General features: G+C 40.5%; 1 protein-coding gene across 2 annotated transcripts in view; it reads right to left on the bottom strand.

The window, feature by feature from the left end:
- Positions 1 to 10024: 10024 nt before the first annotated feature.
- Positions 10025 to 23579, bottom strand: part of DCDC2 (doublecortin domain containing 2) — a 70954-nt gene continuing 57399 nt past the window's right edge. For both annotated transcript variants that reach the window (XM_074870747.1, XM_074870752.1), the window contains 2 exons: positions 14234 to 14596; positions 10025 to 13101 (listed from right to left, as the gene is read on the bottom strand). In XM_074870747.1, coding sequence (XP_074726848.1) covers positions 12994 to 13101; positions 14234 to 14596 — 471 coding nt within the window. In that variant the 3' untranslated portion in view covers positions 10025 to 12993. The remainder of the gene's footprint in view (positions 13102 to 14233; positions 14597 to 23579) is intronic.

Genomic DNA, 23579 nt, shown 5'->3' with positions numbered 1-23579 from the left:
GAAAAGATGAGAAGGCTGGTAAGGTGATGAGCTCTGTATTATTTATAAAGCAAGCCAGGAAGAACTGGGGTGATGGGTAGCAGTTACTCACAAGGCACATAGCAGGACTGGGACATGCAGACAGGCTGTCACCACCGCTGTTTGTTCATTAGTCCAGGTAGAGAGGGTCCTCAGTGCTTTCTTTTCAGGTTGGGAGGAATTTTGTTTCCTGCCATTGGCTTTCACTGCTGTCAGGCTATCAGTGTGTGGGCAGCAGAAAGTCAAGCTGTCCTGACCTTTTCAATTGAGAGTTTTTAATTAAAAATTGTGCATGGAGGAAATGTGACATTTCAAGTTTTACAGCGAAGTTCACTGAAGGAGATAAGAGTGAGGGCTTCTGTACCTATTACCGAGTCCCTTCTCTCCACCTACATTTTGTTAACACTGTACTGGAAGTTTGACTAAAAATCCAGCTGGAAAAGCACAGGTTGGGCTTGTTTACCCAAAGTAGCTCCATGGGTATAAAGTTCTCCTTAAAACACACCCCACGTGTAGATACACACATGCAAGTGTTACTAAATTTTTGTCCAGAGGACAACTGACCCAACAGATACAAGCACCAGGCGCTTGGTCACATCACACATTGCTCCCACAGAACTGAACATGCTTTGACAGTAGGAGAGAGAATGCGTCATGCCTGGCATTACCTGGGTGTCAGGGAAAAAGAAAAACCCTCGAGGATAGTACTGAAGCTTGCTGGGATAGGAAATGCGTTTGGGATTTAGCAGCAGCAGCAAAGCTGGTAACGCTGTCACGGCTAAGGTTGCCACACACATTTCATTTCATTAAACCCTTGTTTCACTTGCTTAGAGCTTTTCCAGAATTGAGACCTCCAGAGACTGCAATCCTTCACAGCAGAGAATCAATGCCACACAAGGCTTTTGTAGAACTACTGAGCAGAAAATCACTCTGTTACTATTAAGAAGCCACATACTGGAAAGGTTAAGACATGTTAGAAACATTTTCAAGATCCATTTCCTTGTAATGTTTAAAACCTTCATCCTTTGGTGCAGGAACTGAAGCAACAGCAAAAGAGCAGTGGAGATGTGCTTTTTGCTGTTCTCGTGGAAAATGCCTGTGATATGGCCTCCAGCTGGGGACCAGTGAGGGGCAGCCAAGCTCACCGGGAACTTTCCAGTGAGGCTGAGGGCAATCTGTCCCCGCACATATCATTTTCCTACCATATATCCTTTCCCCATCCCCGCCAAACTGCAGCACATGCTCTGCTCCAGGACTGCCTGGGACTTCTCCTCCTGGCACTGGCTTCCATCATGTCTCCAAAGGGCACATTAATGGACACCCTAGTGCAAATAAAATATGGCTTAAGCAGCCAAGCTCTTCTTTTTCCAACCCTCTGACCTCCCCACTGAAGCGGCTTCTTTCAGTTTCTTCATGCTCACCTTATTTCTTTGCCCTCTTCTAGCCTCATTTGGCTTAAAATTACAATGCAACCCTTCTTAGCCCAACACCATTTTCTCTGCAATTGTGGTGAAAGAAATCACATTTTTCAGTCTGACTGGTAGTCACTGACTTCATTTTGGTTAATACATGTTCTCCTGAAGGTTAGGTCTGCTTCCCCTACCACACTGAGCAGAAAATGCTTCTCTTTAGCATCTGTTCTATCCTCCCCCCTCCAGGCTGTCTTGACCCCTTTATTTTCCATTTGTTCCCAGTGCACAGTAAATCACAGGCAAAGGCAGAGACGCAGAAACGTCCTCTCCTCCCGAGCTGCCTGTAAGCAGATTTAATTCTCAGTTTCTGCTACAGCCTCAGCCTGCCATTTCCAAGTATGAGATTTTTTAATCATGCGCAAGTGCAAGCAAACAGCTCTTCGCAGAAGCAGCAGCGGCAGCAGCAGGAGAGTGGGGAGGCTGCAGCGTCCTGACCAGCAGCCAGCAGAGAGAGAGGTTTGGCAGGGGGAGAGCAGCAAACAGAACCTGCACACTGGGGAGGCTGTTCAGCCCCCAAGGACGTGAAATCCAAGGGAGACAGCAAAAGACTGCAAGAACCTTAGTTAGATGCACTTTGCCAGCAGCTTTCTATCAAACGGCTAATAACAGAACAACAATTTTGGTAAAATAAAGGAATTAGCACTTCAGCTCATTCAGCACTGACGGGTCCTCCTGCCATTACACAGCAGGCTGCCCTCTCAGCTCACTGCATGTCAGAGGTGGTGAGACAATAAGATGCTCTCTGAGCAGGCTTTGGAGGCACAGCCTGCCTCCCTCCCTCCTCATCCTACCACTTCCACAGCTGAGAGAAGCAGCATCTCTACAGAGCATTATCCTGCACCAGTCATTTGGGGTAAATGCCCACACACCACTTACAGAAATGATATTTGAGTTTTGCCAGGTCAGCCCCATGGCACAGTTTGTCCCCGAGGAACAACAATGCAAATGGGGAGACCCATGTAGTCTCCTCCTGTTTCCGATATTTAGGGACCATGCATGCTCCTTCTGGAGCCTTCTGATCTCTGGGCAAAAAATCCATCCATACCCTGATTTTTCTTCAGCTCTTTTCTGGACGCATGGCAGACCACACAGTGTGCGTTTCCTGCATCACTTCGCTTTATATACATTAAGCAGGGCAAAGCTCAGGTTTGCTGTCAGATAATTTACGGAGCGATTGGTATGAAAATAATCTCTGCATATTAACAATAGGTCAGGCACATACTTTTAACAGCTCTGCAGACAGAAGAGACAGCATTGAGTAACTTCTTTTATTGTTTTACCTAATCATGTCCAGCTGGTTTTTGAAGGCCACTTTTTCCATAATTTACCATTCATGGGCTTTTGCAAATAAAGATGGGAGATCATTTTTAAACACTGCTGATAAGCTAGTCAATTTAACAATGTACTAGATACGCTGCTCCAGCAATTTCAGCCTCAAGACTCACAGCTTCAGGCTGTTGCCCAGCTAAAGGCACCGACCAGTCTGAGGGTAGGAGGACGCATTTTTCAGCACGCAAGAGGCCTTTCTGGAATGTCATTATTTCCCTGCGTCTGCTCACCTAACGACTTCAGCATCTGGTGCCCTTTCTCTCCCTGCCTCCTCCAGAAACCTCAAGCCCTGACATTTCCTTCCACATCTATTTTTGAGACAGCAGGAGGGGTGAGGCGAGAGGGACCCCGGCCCCAGGCATATCTTGGAGGGGGTGCAAAGCACGTCTGCCTGAAACGGTGGCATGGGGGAAGCAAGTCTGCAGCATATGCAGGAGGAGGATGAAGGGGGAGAGAGGCAGCGGGAAGGAATCCCCAGGGAATGCTGGTGAAACACGGCATTTCAAGCATCAATATTGGTCATCTGTCAATGAATATCAGAAGAGACAGTGAATATGAAAAGCACAGAAAAAATCGCTACATGTCTAAAACCTGTGACCAGAACAACATAAATACAATGGCTAAAATCTTCACAGAAGTAGACATTCTGAAAAGTCAAACCAACTTTTAACACCAATATTCTGTCCACCACAGATGGCTAGACAGCACAAGGACCTTATTGTTGGATAAGTGCATTGTCCCCAGTGTGAGGACACATTTTTGTCTTTAATATACTATGATAAAGAAATCTCTTCTGATAGCTCTTGCTCAGACTGGGTTCAGCTCTCACGTGACCCCTTGCAAAGGCATTTCTCCTGAAACTGGAGTAAGTTTGTGCCAAGACAAAAAACCATCACTTCAAAGACTGCCAATATCTCCAACGAGTGTGTATCAGAGAGTCCCCCAGTATCCATCACATACAGGCTGGCTGGGGCTCTGGCTCACTGCTTTGTAAAGCCACAACCAAGTGGGCTCATCTGCATCTCCCCTTGCAAAGCAGAGGTGTCTAAGATGGCCCAGAGCAAGGCACGCCATCAGTGTAAAGCAGAGGAGAGGCTGTCACGGAGACCCAGGATAGTCACAGGAGACAGTGCCAGCTCCTTTTAGCTCTGTCCTGTAGCTCAGCTCTGAGGGCTGGGGCAGCTCCAGCATTTTTCCAAAACCACCATAGGAACCACATGAACTTTCACTTGCCCTGAGAGACAAGGTCTCACATTTCCCTAGGGTAAGATTTCACCACCTCTTAGAGTACTATGACATGGGCTGTGGTAGGAGCTTGGTCGCTCGGGCTGAACACCCATTAAAGGGAGATGATTGCAGCACATATAACTAGCCCCTATGTAGCTCAAAATCACAAAACAATGGACTGCAACTAGCTCATGCTGACCTCCAGGCCATCATGTAACTGTGGAAAGTGATAGCTTGAGTTAGTTGGTTTAAACATGTCTTGTGGTTAACCATATGTCTACATAAGTTGCCATCAAATCTTTGCCCTGACACAGAGCATTCTCTGGGTCCCTTGCCCTACCACCATCCCTCCAGCAGTGGGGACTGCCCTCTGAGGAGTGCCCCAGCATTGTCCTCTGAGCCAAACTGCTCTTTCTCCAGACACGACGCACACTTGACCTACGGTATGACAGGAAAGCATCCTCCAGATCACGCAGAAATTCACCTGTCCGAACCAATAGCATAAACTGAAGGCCCCAGCTCAAAAGTAGCTTCAGAGCCGATAGCCAGATCATTGTCTCTCTGAAGATACATTCATGGCATCCATGCTGAGAAGGCTCTGGCCCCTAGCTGCCTGGTATGCTGTCAAGTCTATTCATCCAGGTTGTCTGCAAACAACCCAGCAGGCAGTTCCCAAACTACTCTCCAAGAGCAGTGTAGACCAGGCCACTGAGTCTTCACCTTCAAAACACCCAGCTGTGGATCACACAGATCTTGGTGTAGAAGAAACCTAAAGCATACACCAAAGTATCTCTAGATCTGCTTTGCAAGGAGGCCGCTGGCTGTGTCCCCTGCACGTGTCACACCTGCGTTCAGGCACACACACACACAGAGCAAAGAGAAGAAACCAGAGGAGTTAAAGACTACAATCTGCATACCACATGTAAGGGAATTAATACAGCACAGGCTCGATGCTTGTAAGCAGGGGTGAACAGTAATGGGGGCAGAGGTGCTGGGAGCTCCACATGCCAAGGAAATGAGCCATGGGTGGATGGAGCAGAATACCCATGGTTGCACGTGCTGCTGAGCGCCTGACACATGCATCACTCCTTTCGGTACGGGAGCCCGGATGAGGAAGCATTATGTGTAGTCTCCTTTTCATTTCCTGGTGGAAACAACAGGCTTCCAGAGAAGCAGGCATTTGTCTGAAAGCAGCGGCAAACACTGCGAGGTCAGTGAGCACCCACGATCCCCTTCCCTCACACACCAGCCAGGTACCTGCCCACCCCCCAGCAGCCAAGCTCAGGGGCCCTTTGCAGCGCTGTGGCTCTCCCTGCCATGGGGCTGCAGCAGTACATCTGAGCGTGGATGGGTGTTAGTAAGTGAAAAAAGCCTGACACCAGTATTAAGGCCTTGAGATGAACTACACACCACTCCCAAAAAAACCCCCACACCTTTTATGCAAAAAAACCTCTGCTTCAGTTTGCCCACAGAAACTCACACTTGAGAAGGCTCTGCCAGGGAAAGGTATAAGGGTACTGAGCTGGGTATCTGAAGCGCAGTGGCAGCATGACTGCTCATCTCTGATACCACCATTTTATCACTGAGGCAGAGGAGTTTAAATCAGTCAAATCTCTAGTCAAATCAGAAGTCCTTCCTAACTAAGACAAGCAGAAAAATCTACATACTACTGAGGTCTGAAGAAATTTTCTTCCCTCAAGAGCAGGAGAATCCACTCACCCACGTAAGCACAAAGGCAAAGGGATGGTACCCACCCCCTAAGTACTTGCTAATAAAATAGCCCTTCCCTCCTACCTCAAGCATTGGTTTTGTGATCTCCTAATTCCCAGCTCCTTGCTTCTACAACATTCAACTGGTTCTTCCACAAAACTGCTTCAGCTGAAGGCTGGGATACTTATGCCCCCAAGGGCTGGTTGTTCCCAGCCTCTCAAGCAGGAGTCCCAGAGACTCCCACCAGTTTATCTCCTCCCAAGCAGCTGCAGTTCTTGGGTTGTAGCTGTGACTCACAGTGGGTCTGAGCCTCACTCACACAATTCACCTGCACTGGGAAGGTAAGTGAAAGTGGGGGTAAGGGACACAGCCAGCACAGCTCCACAAGAGGTACGGCTATGGCAGGGTTGAAGCCTGCAGAGAGAATGAAGGAGGCTGCTTCTCCCCCAGAAGGGAAGGCAGAAAAGCAGGGCAGACTGCAGCCAGCGCTACTGTCCACGCTGCCAGAGCCAAATCTGACCCCACACCCCTGAGAGCCAGAGTCTCCACATCACAGGTTTGACTGGGGAAGCAGCTGGATCGGTCACCAGCATGCAGCAGGCATACTCACAGTATGGGCGAGTCTTGCTTGGCTACAGGGGAAAAGGGGGTGGGGAGTGGTTTTCTTAATGACTGATTTCTTTAAGAATGATGTCTTTTTAAAGACAAAAAAAAAACTTGCTTAAAAATAAGTGATGTAATCTTAGTTTTTTCCAGCATTTTGACAGGATCTATCCTACCAGATGATGCGTTGGGTCTGGAATATGCACTTCCAGCAATGCTTTTTCATTCTGCAGAGCTGTACAGTTTTTGAAGGAGGAGGAAACTCAAATGTTTTCACATCTGAAAGCTGAAAATCCAAACTGTTTTTTTTTGTTTGTTTGTTTCTGATACGGATAGGATGAGAAAGAAAAGAGAAGGAATGGCACTAAACTGGTAAGACTTGAAAGCAATGCAGTCAGCCTTCACAAATGTAGTTTCCCTTAGACTCTTCTTATAAAACCTTTTGTTCAACATGTCGACGCAGTCTCCCACTATGGGGAAAATGTGATTTTGCTCTGAATGGTGAGACTTGAGGTGTTATAGACTTAGGGGCAAAAGTCACTCTCATTGTCAGTTTACAATGCAAGCATCAATTTGATCTGTAACAGCCATGTTGACTCTGCCTCTCTTCCTGCCGGCAGCCTGCCAGAGGATGATCCTCATACCACCACAGCCTCCGCAGCCCTGACACCCAAAGGCCAATCCACTGACTGAAGAAAATTTTGGGCTTGTGGTGCTAGGGCTCTCCTCTGTGTTTTGGCACCTTCCCCTTTATTTGAGCTGCTACCATCCCATTATCTCCCATTCCACGCCTAACTTTTCCCCACAGGGGGCCTCACACTCCCAGTGTTCCTCTGGGAACAGGATGAAGGAGAAGAAACCCTAAACCAGACAAGTGCCACAATGAAGAAAAGCACACAACTCTGTAGATACATGCCTTTTGTTAACAAAAGCATCCTACCATTTCAGAGCACAGGTTTTGATTTACATACCAGCTTTGCAAGCTATGCTTTATTTCATGCTTGTTTAAAAAAAAAAAAGTGCCCAACTTTGTGGCAAGGGCAGCTGCGGAATAACTCTTACTGTTCCTTTTCTTCCTCTTTGAACAGATGGGAGGAAATCAGACCATGCTGAAGAGGGAATGACATTTTGGACACAGCCCACCATTCATCCAACACCACTGGAAGTTGTTACAGGGTCAACAGTGCTTTGGTATTACATTATTTATGCTTCAAGATTCCATGTTGTTATTGCCTTTTGCAAGCTCCTGCCAAAGTTTCTCTTTCCTGTGAAAGTCAGCTCCTTCAAAGTAGGAGAGGAAGAGGAAGGATTTTGAAGTGGATTCCAAGTGGGCATTATCCTTCCACATCATCCAATTTTAGCCTCATTCTTAAGCTGCCTCTTCCATGAAGGGTGACTCGGCCAGGATCTCAGATATTTTGTATCATCCTCTGGAGGGCAATTTTTCTCCAGTCACAACCTAGAGAGCCTAGAGAACCATAGCCAGTATAACCACCACAGCCAGATGTGTGAAATGTGGTGGTTTGAAGACCTGGCTGGTGCTTTTTTGCACACCTGGAAGCCTGGAACAAGGCAGCACCACTCTCCTGGAAATCACCAGTGTTGTGGCTGTAACTTGGGTGTTCAGGAGAGGAATTTAGCCTTGGACACAACTTTTCCATGTTTTATTTGGAGTATGGAAAAGTAACTGCCTTTGAAAATGATTCTACAGAGGGACCTTGGATTAGGAGCTTGAGTTCATCTGCTGCACACGCATATCAGTGCCAGCACAAAGGCTGGGGTCCAGAATATGAGAGTGAGCATACAGGTAAATAATTCTTATAGAAGAGAGACCTGACATCGGTTTTTACATTGAAATGCACAGACACTAATCAGAGAGTTCACAGGATAAATAGTATGCATAAAACCCGTGACTTTGGAAATCTATTAATCATAATCATGAATCTACATGTTCTTGATATACAGAACTGTGAATCATTTTATAGGGAATTAGATTCATTCTAGTTTAAACTAAACAAGAGATTTTGAAACAGTTTTAGGATTAGAGAGTAGAAGCTCTCAACTAAAAAAAACTGTATTATGAATTAAATTTTGGTCCCACTGAGGACAAGGGAAAAGTATAACTGAATTAGGGTTTCATTTAAAAAATAGCAAATATTAGAGCTAAGTATCATCATAGCTGTAGGTGACTGCAAGAAAAATATGAACATTTAAAGGCATTCCTAGTAACTGCATAGGTTGTTGGAAGTCTGCCTACTGTTTCAAAATACCCATTTGTTTAAATCAGATGTTCCCTGCGCTGTAGCTAGTACTAAAGACCTTTGAAAGTTTTGGTATCATGTGTTGTAGTAAAGACTTGTACTTTCTTTCTTGAATTTTACAAATCCTGTCCACTTGCCTACGACCCACATAGCTCTCAGTCGGTTTTAGGCTGCTATTTCCATTTTACTTCAGGGATTCAAGCATTCTGAGCTTGGCTCAGCAAAGCACCCAAGTATACACATAACTTAAAAACATGTCACCCTTTTTATGAGGTTTGTTACTACTAGACTTAGCTACATTTTCTTGTATAATTATAGCAAATTTCAGCTACAACCAATAGTATTTTTTCCCATCACTAACAATATCACAAGATTAAATTATTATATATGCACATTATTTATGTGTGCAGTATGTGTGAACACAGGGCAAATGCGTTCAGTTACAGTGTTCATACATGTGTCTGTGAGTTAATGCATACAAATATGCACATGCACAATAATCTAAAGATAGCAGACAGCTTCACTGTCTATTGCCATGCCTAAAGCATTTCTTTTGATCAAAACTTAGATTGAAGGCTATCAGCCACCCAAAACAATACATCCTTGAGCTGCATTCCATTAAATCATTCTGACTGCTACTGCTTAATAAATACACCCTTCCTCAAGATACTTAATTTTGTACTTAAAATAACCACTAGATAATAGATGTAAGATACCTTTGGGATAATCAATCAAAATACCCAAGCAACAATCCTTTTCCCATATTTTCAAGTAATCAGAATATTTACACTTACTCTTTTTTTCTTCTGCACGCGGGTTTATTTCACTTTGCCTTAGATGAGACTGGGCGGAGATTATATTTTCCTTATTTTCACCTTTTTCTTTCTGGAAACTAACTTTATTTTGGCTCTGATATGTCAAAGTACCAAAGCATTAGATAAAATTTAACAAAACTGCAGTACTAAAGTATTTAAGCATATGCTTTAATACTTCACTGAAATTAGGAATTTCAGCAGGGAGATATCTAAAAGTTTTGGTAACTTTCTCAAGTATTGCCAGTGAACAGATAAAACTCATGTTATTCTGAATATCAGGTGAACAGTATATACATACTGATAATACAGTCCTAACCTGAACAATGACATTAAAAACCCATGGCCAGTTTAACTTTGCTGTTATTCTTAGATTTATAATTTAGATTTATAACTATGTAACAGCTAAATTGTCAGCAAATTTTCTTTCACAGTTGTAATACCAGAACTACCAAATCTGATTTTTTTTTTTTTTTTTAATTTCTAGTTATGGGAGAATCCTATCAGCTGCAAAATCACCAGTTTGATAAAGCCAGTCACACAAAGATAGACTTAACATCAAACAGGCCTTCATGTGAGACAAGACACAGGAATATATGTATACTAATTCTCTTTAATAGCAAATTATTTTTAAAAATAAAACCAAGAAAACAAGTCTTAAAAAAAACCCTCAGAACTGTTGCATAGAAGCTTAATAAAATAACATTATATAAGTTTACCAAAATAAGGTATTTCTCATGTAAAACTGGGTTAAGCCACCACACACAACAAATCCAGATGGAAAAACTATTAGCAAGACCACCTGTATGCTTCTTGTTTAATTTCTACTTTAACATCAGAACTATTTGTTATGCATAAACTAATTTCTCTATATAAAAGAACCTGATACAAAATTCATGTTGTCAGTGCTGTGAGGTGAATGATAAAATGATTATATCTCCGTTTCCAAAAAGTCTGATTTGCTCTTCTGAAGAAATATCCTGTCTTTCTTACAAGAAAACATTTTAAAGTCTGGATAACACTTATAGGGATTTCATGCTCCCATGAAAGAAAATGATCATATTATGCTTCCCTAGAATTTAGTTTAAGATTTTAAATTACTATTATTGACATCTGTAAGTCTTTTAAGCATGGAAGACACTGAGCATTTGGGGGAAAGGGAAGAAATTACAGAAACTGTTGGCAGACAGAAGCTATAAATAGAAACCGAAGGAAGAAAGGTATCACCATACAAATCCCTCAGTTTCTTCTAAATATGGTTTCCAGGTACAACATTTTGAGGCAAACGTTCTCCAAATTCTCTCCATCAAGTTTTTTGGGGTGTCAATTTAACTTCAAACTTGTGAGGATGAAGAACATCTCAGAGGTTGTTCAAGTCTTAATCTGCAAGTAGAGTCCTCTATTTGGTACACCATTAACTTCTAGCAACGAGCCCATTCATAGTAATGTCAATACAAGATTACTGTCATTTGTCTTGATTCAGCAACACATTTAAATCCATGCTTACTGGTAAGCATATGAGATATTCAGCTCTTAAGTGAGTAAAGACGCAGCATTAGCCATTTTCCTTGGTCAGCTTTGCACAGCAGGTTCAGCCTGTAAGTTCCCTGAGGAGACAGAGCTGCCTTCTCTGACTGGTTAGGTATTGTTTGAGGGCTTTTAATGCTACTGAATGTATTATTCCAGTGCAGGATTAACTATAAAGTTACCTAGAGGATTTCTGTGTGCCAATTTTCCTCGCTAGCACGTATAGTTATTTTATTCATTCTGGGTTTGTTGGGATTTTTTGGGGGCGAGGATTGGCTGATTTTTACTTCTGCTTAACTTCAAATGTCTTCTTAAATCCCAGTGAAATCAAAATATTTGAGCATGGGCTTCATTGCTATATCAAATAGAAGAAGCATACATACTTGTTTAAGAGCTTGGCCACATTAGGAGCTTATTTTGAACTGATCGCAAATGTAATATTCCCTTAGATCTTTGTCAGACAGTTCAGCAAAGGACACATGAATCATAGACAATTCAGAGATGCCACAGGGCAAACTATTCTAACCCTGTTCATATGGTTTTTAACATTACGGTTTTTATACTTACATTGCCAATGTAAGTAACTCAGAAACATGCTGAAGAATCTCTTCGTATTTCTATTCCATTGGAAAAATATATTTAATAGTTAGTAGTAAAAGTGTAGATGTTTGTATGAGTTTCAGTCATGACAAGTGGTTCTTCACATTCCTCAAACAGTGCTTCAAGTTCAATTTGTTCATAAATGTAATTTTTTTCTTAATGGCATGAAATCAACAAAAATGACATTTAGTTTCTCATAGTAATAATTTACCAGCACTAACAATAAGGAACCTCACTATTTCTTTTGTATAATTGATGAAATTATTCTCAGGACTGTATTTCTACGAACTACAAATTATTCCCATTACTAACAGAGAAACGATAAGAGCAATGGAACTGGTGTCATTAAGAGAACTAATACTGTGGATCAATGCCTTATTTACTAAGGCAAATTAAGCCACAGCCTATCAGGAGCCATCTTGCTCAAAAAGATGATGACACACTTCCAACCATTAAGGCTATGTAAAGGACTCATAAATGCAGCAATTTTTGCTTTTACAGAAAACTGGTGGGCTCATCCTAACATGTTTCATATTAAAATGGCTCCATTGACAGCAATGGTTTCATAGCAATTTCAGTCTGAATCCAGGCCTATTGTTTTTTTATTAATAAATTAAATTTCACATGGACTGAATTACAAATCCACCCAAACTCAACTTTTGCAACCAATCTGCTACATACTCTTCCTTTATTTTTTTTTCCCTATGGTAACAATTCACTTTTAGTGAATCAGAGCAGGACAATCAGCAAAACATCTTGCTGTAAATGGGAACAGGCTGCAGTATTGTAGGCTGTCTACGTACATTTACAGTGCTAAATAATGCTATCTGCAAATTTAAAAACTAACAATTCTAATTAATCCACTATTTAGTAACATTAGGCCTGACACCTCATTATAGTACACCAGTTTTTGTGGGCGTAAGTCCATTAAGTGAGGAATGTATTCTCATTATATCTTAATGTTATGCCTGGAAATCATATATATCATGTGTAATTTTAAAGGAAAAGCTACATATGTCCTCATTAAAAGTCAAAAGTTGTTCCTCTTCTCTGAATAAATTCGCAATGAAGTTTTGACATTAAATTTGGGAGGGTTTTTTTTTTCCTTTTTCTGGAACAGTGTCATTCTATTACTGCTAACCATCTTATACAACAGAATAGTTAATTTATTTCTAATACTTCTATACAGTACTCTTGTATTTACCCCCTCAAATTCTATTGGAAAACCTCACCTTGTAAAAATAATTCTGTGTCCTTCTAGTAACTGTTAATGTTTCTTTTCTATATCAGTCCACACAGCATTATCACCTCAAGACTCAATATGTGGGTACTCAACCTATCTTCCCATTATAAGTTATCAATCACAAAATACAACATGCTTTATATTTAAAGTATTATAATCTTTCATTTTCTGCTCATTATATATTTTTCTATCTACGCAACTGCAGCATAGTCATTGCTCTGGTCATTTTTTTCACTTTCCTGTGGGCTGGTGATTGTCACCCTTGGATTTGTGGATGTTTTTTCAAGATGGGAATCAACCTAGAGAAAAAGGACAGGTGCCGTTAACTTCATGGAGTAACAAAGATTTCAATTCATTTCAATAAAGTGTTAGCACTTCATACTAAAATTTCCACAAATTATTCTTAATGTGAAAAAATGTTTTCCAAGAGTGATCACATTTATATTTACCTTATACTTATATACCTTCCAAAGGAGAAAGTACTCAAATTAGAGGTTCCCCCCAGTTCTTTCATCAAACATCCAGTTACCCAGATGTCCAATTAAAGTGAATGCTCACTCACTTCCTCCACTTCCATAAACAACCAGCTTTTCGAAAAACAAACAAAAAGCCCCAATATATCAAGTACAGAATAAATTCAGGGCCCAAGAAAATGTCACATTACTCAGCTCTCCTAATTGAAAAATGTTTCTGTGTGTCCTACAGAAACAGAAGAAAGCCCAGTTGCAAGAAACCATTCCCAGTGTCACAAGAAGCAGAGGAAGAATTTGTTTTTCAGCAGCCTATAGGCAGGGAATATGCAGCAAGTTGTTCTGCTTCTGTTGCTCAAGAATCACACTCTTCCCAGATCTGGATTCTCCCCATCAAACAAAACACTTCATTTCCCACATTCTGTTCACTGGTCAGCTCATTTGCCAGTCAGGGTAGTCCAATTTATCCTTCTGGGCTGCATGCCTCCATCTAAGCCAACAGCATGTTACTGTGTCTCCTAAATTAATAGGATATTTGCTTTTAAACTGACTAAAGCCCCTTGCTTTGAGGATCTTGTTAATCTCCACTGTTTTTTTCAATTTCTAAGAAAAGGAGATGAAACTTCCACAAAACAATGGCAAGAGCCCTTTATGAATGATTATGCTTTTCTGGAAATTGCAAGATTACTTTTTCTCAAAATTCAGCATACTCAGGAAAGCAGGAGATGCAGATTCATCAAATAGTGAGAAACATCTGCTTTCTCAGTTGGAGGGCATATAATGTAATTACTGATATAACTAATCTAGACAGACAGAAAGCAGCTTTTCCAAAAACTGAAGTTCTCATAAATGCTCTCAGGACCTTACCAGAAATAGCTAGTTAGAGACTATTTGAGAAGCCTAAGGCTAAGATGAATGAGGAACAATAACTTAAGAACAAACTGAAAGAATAAACACTCACCTGGTTCTGACTGTCAGAATCCTCTTCTTTTATTTCTTCTTCAGGATGAAGATCACCTTGGTAGTTCAAGTGCTCCATTCCCTCACCATTTTCTTCATTTTTCTTGCCATTTAAATGGATAGGTTCCTCTTCCTCTGCTTGGTCAATATTCTCTGTTTCTTCTGTTTCATCTTCATAATTCTCATTTAATTTCTTCTTGTATTCTTCCACTTCTTTTTTTAACAGTTCACTTCTTTCTTTAACAGTTTCCCCACTTTCCTCTCCATTCACTTCTGGATATTCTTCCTCTCCTTTATATGCCTCCTCCCCCCTGTCATTTTCCTCTTCTGCATTTTCTTCTTCATCTACAGTTTCTGCTGGCCTCTGGTGAAAGGAAAAGCAGCAGCATTATGAGGCATTTTTAATCAGAATGCTCTGTGCAATTCTGAAACGTGACAAACATCAAAATCACAATTACATCATTACTGGGGAGTAAGTATGCTAATTTGAGGTTTGTCTACATGGACAGAAAATGATGTTCCTGTACTATCACCCCATAATGCACTCTTATTCTACATAAAAAATGTGTTAGTATTACACTGGGTTAATCCATTTGACCATCCTCAAAAAAACTGGAACGAGCTAGACTTAATTAATACAGCAACAGCCATTTTGTTCCAGCTATTCCAGGTGCTCTGACATTCTAGCATTTAATACGTATTTATTTAGAAAATCCTGTTGCAATAAAATATCATACATCACTAGCCCACAAACTGTTCCCCAAGAAGCATTTTACCTATGGACAAGCCCATGTCATGCCAATCAGTCCTGTCTTCTTTGCATCCACAGAAAAGTAGCAAGAGAGATGAGGTAGACCTACTGGTCACTTCCATAACATCATTCCCCTTCCCAAAGAGCCCTGTGTAGGATGGCATGGTTAGGATTTGTTTTTCCTACACAGAGTCAGACTAGCAGACAGGAGGAACAGGATCTTCTCCCATATTGAAGAAGATTGAGCAGAAGCTCACTGTAGATAAAGCTGCTAGCAGCATCATTTCATGACAACCTGGAAGACTGATGCACATACTATGTAGTTTTCATCATTTGTCTTCCAGTTTCAGCTTTGAAGATTCACCTGACTATTCACCCTGCTGCCAAGATGACTTATGTACTTGTGCTAAGGGCTGAATGAAAATAAAGGGGGAAAAAAACCCACAGGAGTGACAGGGTGTCCAGCTCCCACACAGCCTCATCAGACTAAATCTAAAGCAAACAAGCTGAGCCACAGATTGTCTCTTAATCAAAAGTGTTTGGAATGTTAGTATCATTAGCAGCTCCTTTATGCAGTCAGCTATCTGTGATTTTTATCTTCTAAAAATCTCTTTCCCCCACTAATACTAACATTTCAAAAGAATTCTCTCATCACCTTCAACATACTAGTAAAAGCCAGTTCAGCAATACCAACAACTGATTGAAGCCTCTTGATGAAACACCTTGCTTTTGTTTTGATATCTAAGTAGCAACATAAGACAACTTTATTATGCCAGTGCACAATACTGCAGCTTCAAAAAGGACAAGTTATCGCATTGTAATAATCCATAGAATGGCAAATTACTAGAAATATTACATGGTTACCTGACCAGATAAATAATGGCTCCATAAGTAATTTTTGAAGTACAGTAGTCTCTGTGTGTTTTTTATCCAAGTCTTCCTGACTCACTTTGATCTGGTATCATCAAACTGGCCTTATTACCACTAAAATAAAAAATAAACAAGCCAAGTCTTTACAGACACCTTCAAAGAAGGCACCATCCAAAGCAAACTTGAGCCAACTTTGGTAACCTCCAGCACACAAAGACAGCAAAGAATCTGTAGATCCATAAACTTCCAGAAGCTACCTGCTAGGCTTACACATGTGACTACTAATTTGTTTTCAGTCTGCTAAGGAAATAAGCAATTTTGGATTCTGACCAGAAACAGGGGAGGGTGGGACAAAATAAACGCACCAGACACTGCTAGCTAAAAGTAAGCAGGTTTGGTTTTGCTTAATGACACCTGCTTGCTATGACATTACAAACACCAAATGAAGAGAGGGTAACAAAAGAAGAAAAGTAAACCCAGGCTTTCTCAGTTAACTTGTTACTGCCTGATAGTGGGTACAATCAGAAGAGAGTATCTGCCCTTGCCTGAACTGCTTTAGTATGATGTCTCATTTGGACTGCAGAAGAAGGTGTGTAGACTTTACTTAGAAGAAAGTGTGTAAAAATATGTATCCTAATGCATATGGTTTTGCTAGTTTCATTGCTGTGGAAGCAGTCTTTGGCATAGAAGCACAATGGACATTTAAGGGGCAGTATATTCCTAAGGTGCTACACTATCTAGATGCATTAGACCTTATCTGTCTAAAATAGGTGTGGATGCAAATTTTTTAAGAGTTAAAACTGAGTAAAGTAGAAGATAAACATGTTACTGAACTGTACCCAGAAACTCACTGGAAACTCACAGGGAACTGGCATGAAGTAACATTCAAATTTCAACTAATTTAACTTGACCAGTCAAGCTAAATTGCCTGAAAAATGATAGTACAAAACAAGATCAGTGAAACAAATCCCATCAGTGCAAGTATAATGTTTTTATAGTAACTGAAAATTTCAAGATAGCTGAGCATATTACTGCAATGGTTATTACTACTACAGACAAAAATAAAAAGTCAGGTTTACAGTTAATAATTGGAAAGTAAAATGTGTTCTTCATTTAATCTCCTTTCAAGCCACACTACATTAGAATGGACATTTCAAACAAGTTAAAAATCAACATTGATCCAGAGGAAAAGACCTTCCGCAAGGTAATCTAAAATGCAGTATGGTTCCCACTGCATGCAGAGTCATAGATCGGCTTTGAAATGTGAATATGACCTCAGATGATGCATTTCAAAATGCACAGCAGACCTAAGACAGGACTGTAGGGAGGGAACTGAAGGCCAAAATCACCTACCAAATCATGCATTGCTCTTTACATAAAAAGTGTGATACTTTCTACTGAGATCTTATTGCTCTACTAGCTATGCATAAATTAGCATTATTTTAAGTACACCTTCACTAACAAGAGATATACTTAGCAAAAGTTAGATTTTTCATATTTAGGAAAAGAGAATGTTTATGTGCACATATACATGCAGAAAGGAAAACAGAAAAAGGGAGAAAACCAGAGTTTTTTATGGTCCAAAGCCTGTAAATGCTGTACATGCTTAATTTTACCTTCTTGAACAGTTCCAGCGATTTCAGTGAACCTGAAAGAGTGAGCTAAAGCCTACATTAAAGTGCTTGCTGGGTCAGGGTATAATTCAAAGTCCCCTGGAGTCACTGGGAACCTTTTCACTGAATTCGATACACTCCAGTCATCTCTCTGCCTACAACTGTACAAAATGCCTATTATGTATACATCATAGTTACTGCAAACTGTGTTCTCTCAGTCAGAATAAATCAGGATGGGCATACTGAAAGCAAAACAGGTATGTTGGTTGAGACCTACATGTCCTCACTGAAATTATAAGACATTTCTAGAAGTCAGCAATGATCGTGTATACTTGGGAAAAGTGGTGACATTTCACATCTTAGTTTTTAGCTTTTCATCAGTCATCTTTTAAATAACCAGTATACTCCCAGTAAGAGCTTCCTATATGGAATACATTGCCTGGATAGCCAAGACAGATATGGGACTCTGCTGTCCTCCTTGAAGCTGAAGTCAGAGATTGTTCTTTCAGCCAGTGTGTTGACTCACAGGAAGTCAAATTTGGGATTCTTGTAAAAGCTCAGGGCATCTCAAATCCAGAGAACCAGCTACATCTCCAGGCCTGAGTGACTGAGGTCTATCACCGCTTTGTAACGCAACTAAATGAACATGAGCACCAAATATCAATATCAATGTGTTGACATGAGAGATTCTAAGATCATAACAGAGAACAAGGGGCTCTTCAAAAATTCAAGTTTGAAACACCAGTCAGTTGTAGCCCAGGGTAACTAAATATGCTGCCATGAAGTACAGAATAAGTATTCCTGTGTTACTTTAGCCCTGTGTCCACATCACAAAAAACAACAGCACAACTTGAACCTGACAGCAATAAATTCAGGACTGGAGAAGCAAGGGGTGATTACATTCTTATTCCTTGAGGTTGTCATAGTTTAACCCCAGCCAGCAACTAAACCCCACACAGCCACTTGCTCACTCCCCCCAGTTGGGATGGAGAAGAGAATTGGAAGAGTAAAAGTGAGAAAACTCAGGGGTTGAGATTAAGACAATTTAATAGGTAAAGCAAAAGCTGTGTACACCAGCAAAGCAAAACAAGGGATTCATTCACCACTTCCCATTGGCAGGCAGGTGTTCAGCCATCTCCAGGACAGCAGAGCTCCATCACACGTAACAGTTACTTGGGAAGACAAATGCCATCAATCTGAATGTCCCCCCTTCCTTCTTCTTCCCCCCAGCTTTATATGCTGAGCATGACACCATATGTTACAGGATATCCCTTTGGTCAGTTGGGGTCAGCTGTCCCAGCTGTGTCCCCTCCCAACTTCTTGTGCACCCCCAGCCTCCTCGCCAGTGGGGTGGGGTGAGAAGCAGAAAAGGCCTTGACTCTATTTAAGCGCTGCTCAGCAGTAACTAAAACATCCCTGTGTTATGAACAGAGTTTCCAGCACAAATCCAAAATAGAGCCCCATACTAGCCACTGTGAAGAAAATGAACCCTATCTCAGCCAAAATCAGCACAAGGTAATCTACCCAGACAAGGAAGCGACTTCTAGGACAGAGGACTTTTCTGGTGACTGTGATGGATTATCCTCATTCCTCCTATAGTCATAACTACTCATAGTAAGGTTTGTAATTTTGCCTTTTTTATGGCTGCAAGAAAATAGGAAGTAACCTTCTTTCTTGTATTGCTGCCTGCATCTTTTAAGTGAAGATGATGCTTTTGCAGTTTCCCAGTTGAAAGTAGAGTAGTTAAAATAACTAGTTTTCAAACCACACCTTCATCAATGTGAGCACAATTCTTTGCTTGTCATGGACTAGCAATAAAACCACTCACTGACAGAAGAACTGTATATGTATATTGAAAGGCATATTCAACCAAAGGCACATACAACAAGTGAAGTCATTTTCAACTTCACACTAGAAATATGGACCCAGCTTGCCTTCTGGAAACCTCCTGACTTGCTAGCAGGTTGATGAGGAACAGTGAATTTCATTTTGCATTCAAGAAGTATGATTGCTTGATGGTATTTTTAATCTCAGCAAAAACAGAGTGTTTAAAAAAGAAAGATGTATTCTAATTACACTCATCATGCTATCATTCATTAAGAACTACATTACCAAATGCCATCATCATTCAAAAGCAATAAGTCAGGAAATCTTCAGACATTGAAGCATTTGGCTTCTTTTCCTCTAGGGATGCTAATGTAACCTCTCATAAGGTTTGTACATGACTGATACCAGAATATTGAAAAGTGCGGTATCACAAATCATTTAAGGAGGAAATTATTTTGCACCATTAATGTAAAACATAATTTTGCTTTATTGAAGCCATTTGGAAATGTTTACTTGGCTAATGGTCACAACAGACAAACAATGAAGTAGACAACAAAAATCTTAATGATCACAAATACCGGCATGAATACATCTCACAAATGCAGCATCAGGAACACTTAACTTTGATTGCACCAAACCTCTCCAGAACAGAGCTGCCCCTGCTCCTACCCAGTCAGGAATGCTTTGTAGCAGCACTGCAGATTCCAACAGCAAAACATTTTGTTCCTGAACCAGACAGGGTTGCTAAGTGACAGCAGCCCTCTTCTCTTCCATATAATTTACAAAACCCAGGCTCTTAAAAACAAGCAAATTAATAGTTAAGGGTTCATCAGTCTTACACTTTCCACATAATAAATGCGCTGTTGTTCCTGAAGGCAAAAAAGTCTTTATCCCCACAACATTTAAACTCCAACCTTTTTATGAGTTGGATGCATTTTTTACTTTTTTTTTTTAACAACAAATGCAGCCACAGGGTCTAATTTTTCATAAGATCATGGGACCTAGAGTCTAATTGGAATGAATGGAAACTATGTAACTTGAAGTGTAGAAAAAAAAGCTTTTCAAACTCCATTCCTCAATTTCATTGTGAGGTAACCGAAAGTGTGCACAATTCCTTAATCACAAGACAGACATGGCAGAGAAGACAACATCTGATCAGATCTTCACTTTTCTAAGATATACCTAAGTCAACAATATTTTTCTCCATTTCACTGACAATTGTGTCTACTTTTTCCATAACATTTTCCATGTGTACATTAAAATTTGCCTAAACTTCACACCCTACAATACAGTACGATCTGTTGAGCATCCCTGTAGACAATGAGAAGACTGATAAGCATTTAAAAAGAAGCCCTACTGAGGTTGTAAAAATATAGTGGGTTTTTTTTTCCAGAAACAGATTCTTCTACAGTGAATGAAAAATGCCCTAAAAGTTAAGCAATTTGAGAAATTGTCTGCTCTAGGATTGCTAGATTTTTTCAAGACAGGGCACACAAAGAGGAAACTTTTTTCAAAGTGGTATCAACACTAGTTTTACAACAGAACTGCATTTGCAGGCTTCACTTGAAAGAAGTGAAGGCTCTCCAACAGTTGGCCACACAGGCCTTTAAAGAAAAGATCAGACCTTGCTGCTAGAGCTTCAGAAATCAGTCATCCAATGCAGAAACCAAGGGAAGATCTCTCTTCTCATTCTGAGTTGCGAGGAACTAACCAGAGTAAGCTTCCCTATCTCACACAGACAAACAATTAAGTGTAAATCAGTGGAGCTGAAAGAACATGCAGGGATAAATCTTATCTGCTGGCTTGTCAGTACTCAAAATCCAGAAGGCTTAAATTACAGCTGCATCATTTGTAGCAAATTTTGAGCATAAAAAGTTCTGCATTTATTCTTTCCAAATGCCACTTTGAAATTCTTACTGATGTAGTGAAAAATGTTTCCTCCACATAAAGTTCTAGCCTTTTTAATTAAGGAATGTCTCTTTGAGCAGTCAGCCTGTTTTAATGTTGAATCAATGTAAACTTTAACATTTTGCCTTCAGCAATAGGGAAGATAAATATTTTATTCTGTTCACTGAGGTGAATCTTGGGTCTCTAAAGCAAAATGTATACTCCATAATGGAAACTGCAAATGAAAGGTGCAAATTTTCTGCTACTGATGATACACTCTAGCTACAGAGAGAGTACCTAGGGGAGCTACACAATCTCACGTCACATCACAGTCCAGGAAATGGGGAATAATGAGCGGCACCAGGACTGCATTAATCAGTGGACATGTCTGTAATAATAGAAAGCAAATGGCTAGTGAAAGAACCAAGAGTGTGAACATCTACAAAAAAAATCCAAATCAGTGCCCGTTAGACAAATTTATAATCCAATGACTTTTACAAATAAACACAGAAAGAGAAAGGGAGATGTGGATGATGAATCTGGAGGGGAAAAAAAAAACCAACAGATTCATTCTACATCACTTACATCTTAATAGCCAGTATCGTATGTACCACAGCAAAGCAGGCTGGCACAACAACGTGCCTGAATTCCTTGCAGGCATCATGCACTGGACAACTTCATATCTCATAACTCTCACACTCACCCCACCTCCCAGCGGCTCAGCGTGTGAGAAGAACAACCATGCTTTTGGAAATGGATAAACCAATGCAAACTTGCAGTGTTATTTCAATACTATTACTACCAACTGCTGCTTTTGTATTTGACAACTTATATCAAATGAAACAAAAAGTAGTACGTTTGTTCTGAAAGCTTTACAAGTTAGAAAATTTTCTATCTCAGAAAGAGTTACTTTGAATATATTTATATTATTATCAGCAAACTCAACACACTTAATTACCATCTCAGGTAAGAAACTTCTGTTTTGCTGCCTCCCTGCCAAGAACTGCAATAAAACCACCTTGTTCCATTGCTCTTTGCACAATTCTCATCAGTTCCCACAGATGTTGACGCAGTGATGTAAACAACCAACCTGGAGTAAGTCTGCATGTCAAAAGAAGAAACTTTTGTATTTGGAAGCTGAAGTCTCAGTACAGAATATAGAACAGAAGGGTCTGGTTTGGTTTTAGGCAAAACACTGATTCTTCCTCCTTGATGTTCAATTACAACTGTCAGCTAGTCTGGAGTAAAGCAAATCCTTTTCTTTTAATGTGTTCTCAGCTGGCAGACAGCATTTTACAGAATAGTACATAAGCGGGTGTCTAGCCAGCATTACACTAAGTTTAGTTAATGGCTAATCTGGCATTTGTTCAACTGTGTACTTCAAATGGCAAAACAGGGAAGGTGCATAAAAAGAAAAAAGACTAAGTTCTATCTTCAGCACCTCATTTATATGACTGATAGAAATGATAGCATATCAGAAGTGTCAGCATTCTAGTGAAAGCTGGCATGTAAATATTTATGCATTATGCAAGATAGTCAAGCCCTGGCTGGCTGTCCTTTTCCATATTTCTAGAAATAACAGGAACTGCAGTTCAGATAAGAAAAAGCTATAAAGCTTTACATCACAGAATTTAAACCAATGTAAAATGGTCATTAATAAGAACCTGAACATGTACAATATTAAATGCTTCCAAGGTTTGAGTAACCTTAGTTATCTGGGAATAAAAAGTACTAAGTGCTACTCAGAAGGACCTGGCTTCTTGCCAGATTACCTAGGAAACTGTATATGAAGTTTTAAAATGAAAAATAAACTATGGCTTGAGTTGCAATAAATTTTGGTGCTTTGTTTGACTTTTCTGAAAATATGAAAATCAGATTACTAATAGTCTGCATGACTGATTTTTTTAAATTCTTTTCCCCCTCAAACACATCTGCTTCCAGTTCCTTGTCCAGGTAGCAAAATAAATTGGTAGCAACTGGAAAATATTTCCATCTGGGGACAATGAATGGGCCTTGGTACATGAGCTTAAGAGATATCAAGCAAGTTCCTAGCATTGCAAGTACATCCCATGCTCACTGGCAACTGTATCAACAACCACAGCTACCACTGACAAGTACAGAAATGTTAGTGGAGAGTTAACTATTTCCCCTCTCTAGTGATGGTCACTATCCTCTGGCTGAGGCAAACTGGTGAGGCACACAACAGAATGGGCAGAGCTGTTGGCTGTGCTGTAGGATCTCAGTGGAGAAGTAAGGCAGCCATCTCCAGGGCTCTTGGATTTCATATGAATTGCAGTCAACCTAAAAACTAAGACCTGACAACCCAATTTACACTGTCAAATGCTTTATGTTACCCAGGGGAATTCTTTACACACCTTCAGAGGCCAATAAACAGACTA

The sequence above is a fragment of the Strix uralensis genome, chromosome 1 (assembly GCF_047716275.1).
Source record: "Strix uralensis isolate ZFMK-TIS-50842 chromosome 1, bStrUra1, whole genome shotgun sequence".
NCBI lineage: Eukaryota > Metazoa > Chordata > Aves > Strigiformes > Strigidae > Strix > Strix uralensis.
Note: the sequence above shows the minus strand (reverse complement) of the source record. Positions and strands in the feature narration are given on the sequence as shown.